Consider the following 17,282-nt stretch of genomic DNA (forward strand, 5'->3'; position numbering starts at 1 on the left):
GCCACTCATGTGACTGCTCTTTCCAGCCCCCCCAGAGCTCATTTCCTTTCTAGTGGGAAAAGGATTTTACTTCAGCTTCCTCTGAGCTGCAAGAGGTCTTGGCAAAATGGAAGAGAAGCAAGATTTTTGCCAGGAGATTGGACACAGTTTTCTCATCCTGCTACATTTAACAATGTCAGGTAGTGTACGGTATAGTGCAAAAGTCTTATTTCTTTATATTTTATTTCCAAGAAATCAGGCTTTCTTAAAAATCTTTAAACTGGTCTTGAGCAATAGTTCTTCAGGCTTTCTGAAGGTCTTTCAAAGTTCTTGCTTTATTCACTTTTAAATTATATCCTTAGGCACTTTGTTTGTAAAAAAACAAACAAAACAAACCAAAACAAAAAAAACAACCATAATTTATTCACTTTTTTTTATGTTGACTCTATGGGAAATGGCAAAGATAACACAGTTTGACAGATAGAAAATAGTATTTTCTGTATTAACAAGGTGATTCCCAAAAAGAGCCATTAGCAGAAAGCATATATATATATATATATATATATATATATATACGTTATTTAGGATGATGTGCAATGTGTGCTTTAAAAAACCTGAGGAAACTGGAAAAGAGGAGGACAGATGAAGAAATGACAGGGCTAAAAATCTACATTAGATGAGTTGCATCTTAAAGTAATTTCCTTAAGAAATAGGAAGAAAATATATCAAAATCTTGATACAGGACCCAAGAGATGCATCCAGACCTTCAGCTAAATCATCTACTGTTCACTGAGGCCTCATTAGAAATGGTCTCAATGGAAGGGTGGCTGTCAAGTGGCCATTTTAAAGGCAAGAAAGCAAGGGAGGATGAGGTTTGCCAAATTACAAAAGGACTGGACTGAATGTCAATGGCCACAAATCTTATGAAGAGGTGACACCAAATGTGAAATCTTTGGTTCAAATCAATGTCAGGACATTTGTGCAAACACCCTTTACACAACTAGTCTATTCTTTGCAAATGCATGATCTTTAGCAATGAAGCAAAAAAGTAAAGACAGAATGACACTGGCACTAGTGATGTGGGTGTCTGGCACCCTCTAGTGGGGAAACTTTTAACATGCCAACAATACAACTCTGTAAACTTTAGTTTGGGGTTAGAGGATTGTTAAACTGGTTGGTAGTTTTTCAGTGAGGAAGAACTGCAGCTGTTGTTCCTAATCCCAGACTCTATATGAAGTCTGTTACTTGTTAATTATTAGTAAAACACCATAATATTTAACATATTAGTATTAATAATATCCATCAAATAAATTTAGACTTGTGAAAATCAGAAAAACAAAATTAAAAAAGTAAAATGAAGTGCTTATAGCTGGAAGGCTAGTTGTTTTAGGGTGGGAAAGACAGAGAACCAGGCTCATGACTTTAACTCTCCTGCTACACTTCTTCTACAAAAGAAGTCAGCAGTATTATTATCTCTGTGGCACTCCTTGAATGAGACCAGTGATGTCACTGTCCCCGCCTTGTCAGCCAACCACAGTCCAGTTGCCATGGATACGCCTGGGTGGGCAGCAGCAACTGCTTTCCACATCACACAAGAGAAGGAAGAGCCGACATCTGTTTCAGTGTGTGCGTGTGTGAGAGCATGCATTCATGTGCACGCAGGCTGTCAGAGATACAGGAACAGACAAAGCAATGACACACTGAGAGGACGAGAGAGGAAGAAGCTCCAACCACATCGTGTATTTATAAGTGAAGCTGTACTTCAGTTTATAGCTTTTCAATATTTAGAGCAGCGAGGAGGTTGAAGGTATAAATACAGGAGGGTAGGCTGCACATACGCAGGGTTAAAACAGCATGGTTTTCAGGGGTAGGAGAAACCAGAGAACTTGCAAACTCCACACAGAAAGCTCCTAACTTGGTTTCTTGGTTCAAATGGAGGCCCTTCTTGATGTGATGAAATGGTGTTAACCACTGAGCCACTGTGCTGCCTATAATAGCTGGTTTATAGTGTGCTCTAAGGTTTTAATGAGATATAATTGTTTGTCAGTGTTCTTTTAATTCTGTATTTGTGTGCATCCTAAGTGTGCAGGCTGGTAAACTGACTCAGCACCAATTAGTATCACTAGCCTTGAAATTCAAATGCAAACAAACAAAAACATTTAGCACAACACATAAGTTAGCCACATAAATACGTTAGTTGGATGGAAGACTCTCGTCTTCTTCTCCCTGCTCCAAAAGAAACGCCTGCTTTCCATTTCAAATTTGCTAACTCACAAAACCATTACTCCTACACATTATGTAGTCAAAGAGTGAAATCACTCTTTAAGGTTGTGCCATGCACACACAGGCCCAGAAATCTATATTCAGACCCTGACTTTGTCATGTTTCCCTCCTGAGTGTTGTTCTGTCGAGTCAAATCACTTGGCGAAGATGCAAGCTGCACACGACCCATTTCCAGCTCTGTAATCTCTTATTTTTACTCTTTGGTTATGATCATTTTATAGCCTGCATTCACACACCCACACAGGGCAGCTGTAACTCATGCAGCTCTTTGATCCTTTCTGCTTGAATGATTAACTGTCCCGTGCTAAAGCTCACACACAAAGTTAAAGATGCATTATGCTGCAGAAGTCTTAATCTGCCCAATTGTTTAAAGTCACAGATTGTGCTACAGAGAGCAAGAAAAGGAAAGACATATGGACATAAATGCAAAGCATATGAGCCACAATAATATGAGGGAAAATAATTAAAATCTTTAATTTCATACATGGAGGAAGCATGAACACATGGTGAGATCTACTGTACTGTGAACAATGGAGACACTAGAAGCTGCTGGAAAACAGATGATCTGCCAACTGACAGACTGAAACATCAGGGCGTATAAACTGGGGAGGCTGATTGGATAAATGATCATAGGTTAGACGAATTTAACTAATGAGAGTGCAAAGGAAGGAAAACTGACGGCTGACAGGAAGTGAAACGGACAGGAGCGCAAATTGACGTGTAAAGTGCAGGCTTTTTACAGTGGATTTATACTTATGTGTTGGAAATGCAGACCTGGCAATGACAATGGTTACTTAAGCGGGCTACACCGCAAACTCAGATTCACAGCAGAAGCATAATTTAGGCATAAATTACAATGTACCTATGATGTAGATTTAACACAAAATACATTGTCTCTCCCAGCTTGACGCAAATTGAAAGGGGTTTGTTTATAACTTTCAAAAACACTATATTTTAGATGTATATGTATTAAATAACAGTAAAAAGGTCGATGATTTTAAGGAACTTAGACAGTTTTAATAAAGTCTATGACTTCTTGCGATGCTTTTTAATGAGTTAAATGTGGACCTTTAATGAATTGTTTTATAGATGCTGATAGTCCAGCTACAAAAAAATCACTACACCTGAGAAGTAGAGGGTATAAAGTATTGTTGCTTGTCTACCAAACTAAAATAATTTCTCCCATATCAAATGGGAGTTAACTGTTTTAGCTCAAATTTAACTTATAAAGTATTTAAGTTGAAACCTCCAATGTAACATCCGTGGAAGAGAAAATCAATGTAGCACACAATAAACACAATTCAGTCTTTCCTTTTTGGTGTCCCACCCACAAAATTTAAGGCATTTACTAACTATTCTATTCTAGCTGATTCTAACTTGCGGTCTTGTCTCAAATATGTAACACCGAGGGACTAATTTTGGCCTTTAATTTAGTTTTGGTGAGGAAAGACTTTGTTTTCACAGCAGTCACATTTAGCTCAAGCTAAAATGGTTTCTGTCTCGTCTGGTTTTACAGCTGAGGAAAATGTGTGATATGGTGAACTCTACAAGCTGAAACTGCAGTGGAATGATCTGAACTGAAACACAGTTAAAAACTGCTCTCATACTGCCACTGTGAGGCAAAAGACAAATATTCTTGGAGCGTTATGTAACACAACACAGGGCATTTCACTGGCCTTGTTGCAATAAGTATATTTTGCTATAGCCAGACTGCCTGCTGGACCTCACGTGTCCCCATTTGCCTCTTTTGCACTTGCAGATTTTCTGGTCTGGTAATCTATTGATAGTTAGTCAAGGTAAGATGAAACATTATTGATCCGCTGAGCAGTGGAGGTCACTGCAGATTCACCGGGAAAATTAGGGAAAATGGTCCTAGCGAGTGCACAAATAGAAATGTGAGATTGTGCACACGTACGCGCTCTACATGTTTAAATAAAGACTGCGCTGGCCTACCTTTGAATTCAAAACCTGCATTCCTTTAGTGAACCTATTTTCTGATTTCTAAAAAAGATAAAACCATATTTCTCCATGTTTAATATGTAGGAGGACAAGCTGTATACAAAAAACAAAACAAAACCACACTTTTCCCCAACAGTGACAGCGACATCCGCACAACGCTGTCTGTGCAACATGAAACAAGCAATGATCCAAAAGCAGCACAGAGTGGGTACAGCTCGGGTCACAGTGCTGTATTCCTCTCTGTGTTTACTTAGCCTGTCCATGTAATGATAGGGATATCTGTAAAACTACCACTGCTGCCTCCACTCTCTCTTGTGTCTGTGTGTTCTCCGGGCTCTGCAAAGTTAACGTCTTCTCCTTCTCCTTCCTCCTGTCTATGCTGTCCAAGTACTGTATGTGGATGAAATGGCCTACACAAAGATACCACTGCCCCCCCAGTCAGTGCTGATACTTTCCTAATGTTAACCAAATTCTTATTTAGTGACGTGTTTACATTAGGTTTGTCTGTTCCTTTGAACTATCCAATAACACTTATTGTATTGCATTTAATGCTCAGCAAGCAGCTGTTCCCCTTCTTTCTATATTTCTTTTTTCTTTACGTGTTCTCCGCTGCATGAAAGACAAGCATCTCTAAAAGAGCAACTGCTGTGTCTTTGTCTCGTTCGGTCTTTAAAGTGTCCACTGAAGCTTGTGTTATTAGTGTGACTGCCACAAAAGTTACCGTTGATGTTTAATTGTATACGCCGTCTCCTTTACTGCTAAAGTGTTTATTGAATCACTGAGTCATCTGCTTTTCTGATTGGATAATGTGATAATTGATTAGCTCCTGCGTGTGTGTGTGTGTGCGTGGGTGTGTGTATAAAAGGTAGGGTAGAGTATCACTCTACCTAATCTAGGCCTGGCAGACTGAAACGTTATAATTTAATAAATATTTCAGTAGTAAGCACGACTGTGTGGGAGTTCCATTCGATTATACCTATGAAGTAATTTCCTCTGATGCATCATCTGCCTCTCATTCAGGTGGCCGTACATTTATTTTTTCATGTTTATTTGTGTACAATGTTTTCATTACCGGGTTTCAGGTTTAGGATTTGTGTGACTATAAAGACACTCCTCAAACACCCACACACAAGCACTGTGGCTTTATTTTACCCACTGGAAAAGCTTGTTTTCTGAAAGCCTTGAGACGTTAATGCCAAACAGCTGAGCTCCTCTTAAAGCAGTTTTCAGCAGCCATCTGAGACCCTGATTCACATCTATCTATCTATCTATCTATCTATCTATCTATCTATCTATCTATCTATCTATCTATCTATCTATCTATCTATCTATCTATCTATCTATCTATCTATCTATCTATCTATCTATCTGTCTGTCTGTCTGTCGTTCTATTTATTGTCTGTCTCTCTCCGTCTACCTTGTGAAACAAAGGATTAGTATGCAAGACAACAAGGCATTGATCAACTTCTACATTTACTCCAAAACTTTCTGGGAATCAAGAAAAGTATGGCCTTCAGGACTTTCTGGCCCACTGTTGCTGTTATTGGAGCTAACTGCGGTTGTTCTAACTCAGTGTGTATTTTTAGGATTTGAGAATGCAGAATTCAAAAAATCTCCAATGCCACACAGTTGTCTAGAGAGTTTGACTGTCACTTGTGATTGCTGTGCAACACTTCGTTTTCATGTTGCAGAGATAAATAAAGCTGGAGTTGATTTAGCTCAACAGGCTGGACTGTAGGAGAGTGAAACCAGACTGCAGACAATAATCTTTACAGTTTAATTGCTTTTGTAACTAATTAAAACCACAACTGCAATATTAAAAAAAAAAAAAAATCAGACAGCAACTCTATTCAGCTGCAGCTGAATGAAGTGATTCACGTGAGGCAGCTTCACAATCACAACTGTACTCTGGCCTACAAAGCTGTCTCTGTGACCATTCACGGCTGTTCTGTTTATAGAAGAGCAAATGTTATCCTGGAGTTCGTGACAACGCTTCATGTTGATGTTATTTCGGCAGCACTGATAACCTACGGTAGCTAACAGAGTCTCTTTCATACAGAGATTTGATAAATGAGGTGGTGGAGTGTGCCTCACTCACTGATGCCAAATTCACCCAGAGCCTTTGCTCAAGCCTGATTTTCAGAGCGTGCTCTGATCTCACTCACTCATATACACGAGCTACGAGACAACGACTCTCCACTGCATTTTAACTGATTTGTTTTTACAGGCCATTATCCTGCTAAGCTGCTAAGCTTTACTCTTTATGAATCCATGCTAGTTTTTGTTGGCAGAATATTTTGTGAATATTTTTTTCCTCTTCTTTCCCCCCCAAATACAACATTAACAGTTTCCACTGCTTCATGCTTCTTCCTGTTTCTCTTCCCTAATAAAAGAGGAGAAACCCATATTTTCCTCCCACTAAGACTTCTGTACCATTGAGCATGCATACATTATTATAATTAGGCTAATGTTTTCAGGTCCTGCCAAATATGGGGATATCAACATTATATTAAGTCCATCTCATGTGGACATATTTTTTTACATTTTTATTTTGTTTCCAGAATGAAAAGACCTCACTCATTTATTTTGTGCAGTTTCATGTCATTGCACACTAGCTTCTACATCAATACTGTTAAGCAGTACTAGAAATCAGACAAAGCCTCTGCTTTCTGCTGTTTTCTGTCTGTCTCAGGAGAGACAAGCTGTAGCCCAACCCCAATCTCACACCCAGAATCACAATAGCAAGAACTGGCTGGCACTTTTTTCATGATCTCATGCCCCCAACTTCACTGGGGAATAAGTGACTATCTCACAGCAATACTTGATGGGAATCAGGAAGCTCCTCCCGGAGACACAGAGACAGGAAGCACAAAAAGAGTTACATCACTCTATTTTGATTCTTTAAATGTATCTCACTCTCTTCCTCCTCTGTCCCTGAATATGCAGCTGTTTTTTTTTTTTTTTTGCATGTCTAGTGTGTTCTCTGTGAAGTAGATGTAAAAAATAGCCCTTATTTGATGACTACATATAAGACTAGAAGCAAAAGGGATAATAAAACTTATATTCTTGGAAATATGTCAAATTGGCCAAGGCTGCAGAGTGCCAACAAGAAAAACAGAAGCTTAGTATTAAAAAACGGATGTGACAACTTTTGTTATTATTAATCTAATCTGCTGCTTACATCTGTTTAATATCAGCTCTGCCTTTTGTTTAATCACACTTCAAATGTATTATGTCCTGCACTGTACTCTAACCACAACAGAAGATAATCAGCAGCACTGCCAAAATGTCCACTAAGTGCAAACTAAACCCAAGCCTCGTTACTGCATGTGTTGTACCTGTGTATCATGTCTTCCAGCCTCTTTCCTTGCTCTTCATCTTGTTCCAGCTGTTTCCGCCGTGCCTCCTCTTCTTCCACTCCCATGCCCTGGAGGAGCCACCGCTCACGCATAGCTTTGGACTGAGGACACAAAGACATGCTGGTTTCAGTTCATGCAATGGCTCAGTCACTCTAGAGTACAGATAGAATGGCAAACTTCTTGTGACTAGAAACAAATCAGTGTTTGACTGGTAATTGTATTGAATTTTGTTTTGCTGTCTGCAACTAATTGCAAGTGGCTGTCCACAGGGCTGAGCATATGATACTGTCAACCTCTGGGTGACCACTGGTGGAAGGAGACCCAGCAATGACCCACCAGGGTGCAATAACTCTCAGACTTAAGGTTTGCAGATAATCCCCATCTAATTTATAAGAACAGACAGGCTGCCAATATGTAACAATCAATCTCAGTTGTTGTGTCATAAGTTCACACAAGTTCAACCACTGCTTTTGGAATAGATTAACCTATTTTCCTGTTTGATGACATCACGATGCCATGACTCCACAGCTGGTTGGCTTAGCATATAAACTAAGGTTGGTGGGAAATAGAGATGCAAAGGTTTAAAAACTAGAAGCACAGATGCATTTTTTTCACTAGACTCTAGAACTAACAAGAAAGAAATGTAAGAAATAAAATGTAATAAAGCATGCCAGAGTGCTTTATTTGACCAGTTAAACCCCAGTGAGATCAGTAATTAATGCTAGAAAAAAGCTACAAAGTGGCAATGAATCAATTAATAATTGACAAAATGGTTGTGATTATTTGTCTGTCAAATCAATCCAGTGAGTAACTGTTAGCTCTAATAAATGGCAGCCACATTAGAAGCCTGTTAACTGATAATGCCTTTATGGTACACTCCTACTTTACTTTACTATCTGGATACAGTTGGTCTAATGGTGCTTAGAGTCTTCTCAAATGACCAAATGAGAACGTTTAGAGCAGAAAAGGTTGTTGACCTGTTCAGATTGTGGAGATCAGCAGACTACATCAAACACTACATCAGCATCTTTGCGATAGTGTATTTTTGTGAAACATGCTGTTAACTGCCACTGGAGCACCGTTACGGGGGCTAGATTCCTCTAATCACTGCCGAGCACAGCTAGAACAAATAACCAAACATGTAGGAGTTTTTATGTAACACAGAAACTCTGAACTCAGCTGCTACTCGTAGGAAACTACTCTTTGTTAAAGGCGAATCCCACAAGCCCGAGAGAGATACAGCAACCATTCTCCGTGATGTAAACAAAGTTATTTTGTTAGGAACATGCGTTATAAAAGCGCTTTGTTGACTAAATATCATCATGCATAGACAAGGTTGTTTTCTTCAACTAAGAGTGTTTTTTTCTGTGAACTATAGCAAATTTATTTTTTCTTGAATTCCAAAAAAGGAAAGAAATTTAAGAACATTCACTGTGAGGATGATGCTTTTCTATTAAGTTTGACTAAAGAAGCAGTTTAGTGAAAATTTATCCTTTGATCATTTTACTGCTGTGTGAAGAGACAGATGGTATTTTGGTGCACAAACATTTCTCCAATTAGACTAAACAGGGATAAAATATGAAGCAGATTTTCTACTGTCTCACTGTTTCTGTTTAAATGATTTGTAAGATACTATTAAGCTAAAGAAACAATTCTTGTTTCGCTATGCCTTATAATAACAAAACCAACAACATTGTTCTGTGTTTTATGGTATTTTATTGCGTCTCGATGGCATTTCTGTCTCCAGATTTGTCCCAGAGACATATCTGGGCACACAAAAATTCCATATACTGCATGTGGTCCCTTTAGCCCTGTGTTTACGTTTCATGGATAAACAATATAGATTAGGCCCTACATTAAACCCCAGGTTTGTTTGTCTGACTCTTGCAGTATTAAACACAGAAAATCAACCAGGGTGCCAATCTTCTCATCACACAGGCGGCTCTGGATTTCTTTAATGTTTTATAGATAATGCCAGAGCTCTGTTTACGCCATTAATGTCTCCGTTTCTGTCTGGAGCTTTGCTTTGTTACCACAACAGAGTGGAGCGGGAACACTCTGATTCACCTTTTAGCTGTTTACTGTCAAACTGTTGCTTGGCTGGAGGTCATAGAGCTGAAAATTACCCGTGTGACTCCCCCCACCGTGCGCACGCACACACACACACACACACACACACACACACACACACACACACACACACACACACACACACACACACACACTACTTGTGTACAAGTAGTTGAATGCTGCACAGCCACTAAATCGAGCTGATCTCACATATACACTGATTAAATCCTAATTAAATATTTAGAAACTCACATGGTGGCAAGTCAGTGCATGTAAGCATGTGTAATCATGGTCACTATGACCTGCAGAGTTTCAAACTGAGCATCAGAATGGGGAAACAGGTGATTTAAGTGACTTTGAAAGTGACATGTTTGTTGGAGCCATACAGGCTGGCCTGAGTATTCCAGAAACTGCTGATCTGCTGGGATTTTCCCACACAAAGATCTCGGGGTTTATAGAACATGGTCCAATAAAGAAAAAAAGCCCCCTCTTCTCTGCGTTAAGATGCCTCGTCGATGGCAAATGTCAAATGATAATGGCCAAATTGCATATGCAGAGCATCTCTGAAAGCACAACATGCAGAATTTTGAAGGGGATGGACAGCAGAAGACTGCACCGTGTGCACCATCTTTAAGATCAGAACAGGCTACAATTTCACTGGCTCACTAAAATTGAACAACAGATGATTGGAAAAATGTTGCCTGGTCTCATGATCTTGGCTGCAACATTCAGGTGGTGGGGTCATGAAACCATGGATCCATCCTGCCTTGTATCAACAATTAAGGCTGCTGTGTGGAGGTATTTTTATTAGAACACTTGGCTTTAAGCGGCTCGAATCAGCCTTTGTTGTTATTTGGCGCTATATAAAACAATTGAATTAAACTAAATTTAACTTTAGTACCAACTGAGCATCTTTTAAACACCATAGCATACCTGAGTGTTGCTGCTGACTTCATCCATCCTTTTAGCTCAAATCATCTAGAACAGGTTTCTTGAACATGACAATGAGTTCACTGTACTCAAATAGCCTCCACAGTCACCAGATCTCAATCTCAGTGTTTCCAGCACCTTGTTAAATGTATGCAATAAAGAGTTCTGAAGGAAAAAAAGTGGTTCATGAGGTGCTAGCAAGTTGCACTGTGTCTGGTGAGTGTATGACAGAAATATTTTGAAAGGCAGTTGCACAACCTGGTTATCAGTTAAACTGAACAATTTAAAAACTATGTTGTGCTAAATTTTCCCATCCATGTTTGATTTTCTTGCACTGCAGTTTTCCATCACAAACATCAGTGAACTTCTAAAGTAAACAGCTAGTTTCAAGTTCATTAAGCAAATTCCACATTTCACGAGATCACAGCGGTATTCTCCATATGATTTAGAAACTATCACTTATTCAGAGGAGCATGCTTGTGCCTGACCTCTTACCAACACTGTGGAGTTTTATCAATACCATAATATATATATAACAGCTTTCTTTAGCATTTCGGCTATCAAAAAGCATTGGTGAATAACTTGTTTTCCCCCGAGAACCAGACGGCTCTTTGCTTCTCTCTCATGCTGTTTAACAGACTTTCCATTTCCTGTTGAGCTCTGACACACAACCACTCTGAACTCGGCTATTAAAGGGAAGGTTTCAGGCTGTTATGAATGTCTGTGCTTGTCATCAGAAAGTGAAATAACCAATTTATCAAAATATGTAACGCCCAGTTGGAGACACTGCTTCAAAAAGAGAATTCATGGCCAAGGTTAAACTTTGCTCTGAAGTCATGACGATGTTTACAAAGTTCCAGACTCATATCACCACCTCCATTGAGAGACTTGAATCATGCAGCCCAGAGGTCCTTATCAAATCTCTGGGCTCTAGTTCCCGTTTCCTCTCCCAAGCCACTGGGTCTCCAGAGATTGCTCAACAAAGCCTGCTTCATGCTGCCTGGCAGCGTGGCACTTAGAGGTAATGGCCATTAAATGGAACTGTGTGACCAGATGCTGATTACATCTGGAGTTCAAGCCTACTGGTGTTATATGAAAGAAAAGTACACAGATCATTAGAGATCAGTGGCGGCTTGATTTTGCAGATAGAGCAAACATATTCAGATTAAGATCCATTCTGACCTCTCTTGGTTTTTCATTTATCTCTAGGGAGCATAAGAAGGATAGTTGAGTTGTGATGACTTTTGAATTAATCCAAACTTATCACAGCCATTTAAGGCTGGCTCCAAATGTGAGTTCATCCATAAGACTTGTAAGGTAAAATGCGCAATCAAACCATTGACTTGAAGTTATGCTTATTGTATTAGTGTCTACATCACTGCAGATGCCACATCAATTGCCCTGTCAGTGTCCCACTAGACTGTCCCTTCACCTGTGAACACGTTTAAGTCACTTAAATGCCGCCACTTTGGATGTAAACTTGAGTGGGCACTTTACCTTTTCTTGGCTAAGAACTTCAGACTTGGAGGTACCAACTTTAATCCAAGTAGCTGTTGGCTGCAAACTACTCCAATGTAAGCTGGAGGTTATTGCTCGATAAAGCCAACAAAGTCACATCATCATCAAAAAGCAGAGTCGAACTCCCGAGAACACCTGAGAACACCCTTCAACACTTAGCTGTGCCTAGAAATTCTGTCCATACAAATTATAAGCAGAATTGGGGACAAAAGGCACTTTGGTGGAGTCCAACTCCATCGGTGAATGTAAACCAAGCTTTCACTGCTGCTGAACACGGATTCATTTCCTTAATTCTCAGAGTTCACAAAACAAGAATGGATGCCAAAATCTGAGGCTTCAAAGCAGCAGTGCAGAAACCAGTCGGTGGCATCAACATGGATGTTTTCAAAGTTAAGTTTTGTCATTTGCAAGAAGGCTAATTGAAACTTAGCTGAAGTGCCACTGAAAAGTTGGTAAGTGTAGCACTGAAGCACATCGGTGCAGCACTGATAAAACAACAGTGGCTATTAGTCTAAATGGCAGTCATTGCAGTAGTCTGAAATGTCAGCAGTTTGTGTCATGTGTAATTTGTTATGATTATTACTTTCAGTGAAGAATAACCCAGATCGCGTCCAATAAGAAAACAGACATTAGAAAGAAGCACTGATTCATCAGCACTTTCAAAGCAAACACACACGCTAAAAAATGTTACGTCTAAAATATGCATATGCTTAGAAAGATACACACTCTTTGCAGATGAGCCCTAACTGGAAAACTGGACTCTTGAGAGGCCTCAAAACCAAATATATGAGTTAGTGTAAACCCCAATAAATGGCTGAACTGCACTGCACGCTTTAATGAAAGTGCACATGTCTTGAATCAATGTTTTTGTTTTGCCCATGTTCCCATAAGTGGGTGTTAAATAGTGGAAAACACTGGTATGTGGAATCAGACTTATTTGATAAAGGATTCATTCATGCCAAGAGTGTTTAATGACTCTAGTTAGCGAATGGAATGCATTTTTATTGCAAATATTAAAACTGGTTCCCATAGATATTTATGTAGTTTAATGAGTACCCACAGCTATTCTTTTAACCACCCTGCAACTCTGCAGCAGCTACGGCTGTGGGATTTTCCTAATATTGTCTTTTGAAGTTAAACCAATTATACATCACCAGAGCAGCACCATATTTGACTTGTGTTGCTCCTGCACACATTTTATAAACACAGTGACGACACTTACAATAAAAGTCCAGTGACATATAGTTTAAACAGCTTCACATCGTGTGTTACAGCTCGAAAATTATGGGATGCCTCAGTCTGTTGTGTCTCCACCTGACAGAGGTTTGGTTGGCTGAATTTTGTGTACAAGGCCAAATAACTAATTCTTTAGTGGTTGAAAGAAGTCCACATAAATTACAGATGCCTGGAAGCTGCTCATTTTATAAACTCATAATCTGTCAGCAGCTTGTATCCCCTGCCCTACGTTTTATTTGGACATCAAATCTGTGTTTACTTGAAACAAAAATCTTGGCTTACCGGTAGTGGCTGGCATTAACTATGAGGGGATATATTTGTGTGTTTGGATTTGAGTGTTTTTCTGGAAAGAAGAAAACAGCCAGGCCAGGGCCTGCTTAGCCAAAGGAAACTCTTGTTCTAATAGGCCTGCACACCAGGAGATACTGAGATGGAATCACTAACATCTCAGCCAAAAACTGACAAACACACTCACACATGCTCATGAGTAATTAAACACACTTGCATGCGGAAAAGCAGCTTGCTTAAAGGAGACAAAACAGTTAAGGAAGCTGTCAAAGTCGATCTATCTCTCAAGGGTCGAGGTTATATCTAGATGAAGAAAGAGGATAGAGCAATAACTCGTAAAAGCATCATGACTCACGTCATTCCCCTGTGAACTACTAACCCTAATCTGCACTCTCCACCTTCCCTTCATCTATACGCTGACCTAATTTTAATCAACCAGTACCTCAGTCAAAAATGTATCTCTCACATGCAGAAGCTCATGCCGTTTTAGCTCAGCTGTAGACAGAGAGTGCATTCAAGTAATGAATAGCTCTGTGTAACACGAGTAAGCAGAAAAGTCTGTAAATACATCACAATCCAGGACTTTTGTTAAACATCCAAGTTCAACTGAGTGAATGTTGGTATTTCTCTGTCCGTTGTCTTTAAAAATCTTGAAAAATGTTAATAAATTTATAATTTTTAAACTTAGCCCTTACAGTGGTACTATAAGTGTTATAACTGAATTATGTTTAGAATGCAAAGATGGATAAACAGCTACTGAGCATGTCCAGGATTATATTTCCTTGTGCACATAGACAGGCGATGATGTTTTATTGATCTAGTATAAGAACAACAGGGAATTTAATTCTTGCTTGAACTGTAAATAACACTTATCATGCACTTACCCAACATATGTATCATAAAAATACGACATACCTTGACATGTTGCAGCTGCAGCAGCAGGTCATCAAGCTGGCTTCTTTTGTCTTCAATTTCAGTTTGCCGCTTCCGTTTCTCCTGGGAGACAAAGAAATGTAAGAGTTAAAAATCAAAGAGCCTGTCATTTGAAATCTGATGTGTTACTGTTGTAAAGTTGAGTCTTGAGTTTGTAGCATTTAATATTGCCTGAAAAGAATAAAAGTAATGATGTCACAGTAGAGCTGATGCTTAACTTCCTCTTCCTCTTTCAGCTGCTTTCTTTAAGGGTTCCCACAGTAGATCATTTTCCTCCATCTCCTATCTCTAACCTCTTCCTATAGACACCAACCCTCTGCTTGTCCTCATTCACTACATCTTCTCTGTTGTCTTCCTCTTTTACTCCTGCCCGGCAACTCCACATTCAACATCCTTTGTCCAGTATATCCACTCTCCCTCCTCGCCACATGTCCAAACCATCTCTGACTCTCTTCTCTAACTTTGTCTCCAAATTGCTCAACCTGAGCTGTCCCTCTGATATACTCATTTCTGATCCTGTCCTTTTATACATTTTACAAAAATCTATAAATTTTGTCTGCCTCTATGTGTTAGTCCTGTGATAGACTGGCAACCTGTCCTTAAACCCTAAAACAATGAGATAGACTCCATCCCCCTCATGACCCTGAATTGGATAAGCGATCAGGAAGATGGATGGATGGATGGTGTCTGAATTTTTGACTTATGTTCTAAAACATCTTTTGTGAAATTTGGACCTTTTGGCCGCAAAATTCAAACAAACATATCTTGGACTTCGAGGCAATGTTCGTGCCAAGTTTCCAAAAGAGATGTGAGATCTGAGGGATAAATGGATCAACAACTGGAAAACATAATGCCTTCAGAGACAGCTTTCAGCAGCGCCTGGGCATAAGAATACAATTGTTTTATTGATTGAATGTGTTTAGATTTTAATGGTGCATTGCAATCTGCAAGACAAAGATCCCTTTGGGACAAGTTTAATGGAGAGATTAACGTTCAAACAAATTCAGTTTAGACGTGTGCAGAGACTGAAATGTGATACACTGTCGATCTCAATTTAATAATGATAAGGTGTGGTAGAGTTTACTGGTCGAGTACTGTCACGGATGCTCCAATAAAGCCAGATTTTATTCATAATAATTGTTTTTTCTGAAAAAAAATTCCACTGCACTGTGTGCTGTCTGCATACTGTACATATGTGCAATTAAATGTCTGGAAGTGAAGACCTGGGTAGAAATATGGTCCAGGGGGCATACACAGGAAGGAAGGAAAGTATTAGAGAGGTTGGAGGTGAAAGCTTATTGAGGTTTGAGAGGGGTTAGTGCTCACAAGCTATATAAAGAGGAGAGATTTGGCCTTGATGACGCCACGTGGCACTGTCATTGAACTTGGGGTGGGAAGAACATTCCTTTATGTTGAGATAAAGGATAAATAATGGGTGGGAGAGGAGGTGGATGCATGGTGAGTGGAAGGTTTTAAGCTGAAAACAAAGAAAATACACACAAAAAACTAGAACGATTAAAGCATGCACATGAATGCATGGAAATGTACAAACAAAGCAGGTCCCAGTATAAGCCTGCTTGGGGATGACGAGCATGAGACAATGTGGATGTGTATGTGGCTTCATCTCTCCCACTCACTACTCTGTGGGAGTAGACTGAGGATTTCTGGGACGTTTCCTGTTGACTAAATATAGCCATAAGGGGAAACCCCCCAAATATGAATGAACCTTGGACCATTTCTCAGACAAAGTAAGTGAAGACTGATGCAGAATAGAATAAAGAGGAGAAGGGAATACGGAGCTGAACACAATGGAATAAAAATAGAGCAGAGGAGAATTCAATAAATGTTATCAGGAAACAGGTGAAAATAGAAATAAAAGAGTCAATATAGAAACAAAATAGGTAAATGAAAAGGTTGGGGGATGTGGTTGCTGTTGCTTGTGATGTTTCAGCATGTAAAAACTTAAAATTCTGTTACTTTAAAGACCCTTTGACTGTGCTGCATCAAAATCAGCACCTCTCCAGCATTTTCTCTGCATAAGAGTTTCTAACGTGGGTGGAAATGAGATCCCGGGCTTTATTTTTCCTGTACAGGGCACACAAACAAATACTTTGGGCACAAACACAAATTTTCCAAACAGAAGTACTCAAATAAAATTGTTCTGGTAAATCATGCCAGGGAATAATATAAAACTGTTTCTGGCAGATTCTACCTGCGTCTCCTTGTTGTGCACAATGTGTTACTGAGGGCTGCCTAAACATAACGTTTAAGCGCAGAGGCCTCCCTGCCACCTGATCCAACTCACCACCAGGTATTGACCAGCTGACAGCTGACTGGTCTTTTTGCAGATCTGATAAAATTTCTAATCATCGATCTTAGACCTCCAGCATGCTGCCAGGTGTACTTATGAACGCCTTTACACTCGAACATGGTGTTTGTTACTGTAATCAGCACAGAAATCTAGTAACAAAACTCCACTGTGACCAGGCATGCTGTTCCCTAGAGGGCCACCTTAAAGCCCACCACCAGAGACTCAAAGAAGATCATGTCTTATGGACTCTGTCAGTGCAAATGACAGCCAGAAAACATTCCCCAACAGCAAGATTAGCCTCTAGGCCGTATAAGCACTTTAACAAAAACCAAAGTCCCTTTAGTGGCCTATCCCATCCAATCATATGTGTCTCATTTGAGCTGAGCCCCATGAATGAAGACCTGGCCACCTGAGTC

At 39.6% G+C, this 17,282-nt stretch overlaps 1 protein-coding gene across 5 annotated transcripts in view; it reads right to left on the bottom strand.

Annotated features, from left to right (window-relative positions):
* Window positions 1–17,282, bottom strand: part of palm2akap2 (PALM2 and AKAP2 fusion) — a 93,623-nt gene that overhangs the window by 55,113 nt on the left and 21,228 nt on the right. For all 5 annotated transcript variants that reach the window (XM_025909067.1, XM_025909066.1, XM_005451415.3 and 2 more), the window contains exons 3-4: window positions 14,538–14,618; window positions 7,560–7,681 (exon numbers count right to left, since the gene is read on the bottom strand). In XM_025909067.1, the coding sequence (XP_025764852.1) occupies window positions 7,560–7,681; window positions 14,538–14,618 (203 nt within the window). The remainder of the gene's footprint in view (window positions 1–7,559; window positions 7,682–14,537; window positions 14,619–17,282) is intronic.

The sequence above is a fragment of the Oreochromis niloticus genome, linkage group LG7, assembly GCF_001858045.2.
Source record: "Oreochromis niloticus isolate F11D_XX linkage group LG7, O_niloticus_UMD_NMBU, whole genome shotgun sequence".
NCBI classification, from domain to species: domain Eukaryota; kingdom Metazoa; phylum Chordata; class Actinopteri; order Cichliformes; family Cichlidae; genus Oreochromis; species Oreochromis niloticus.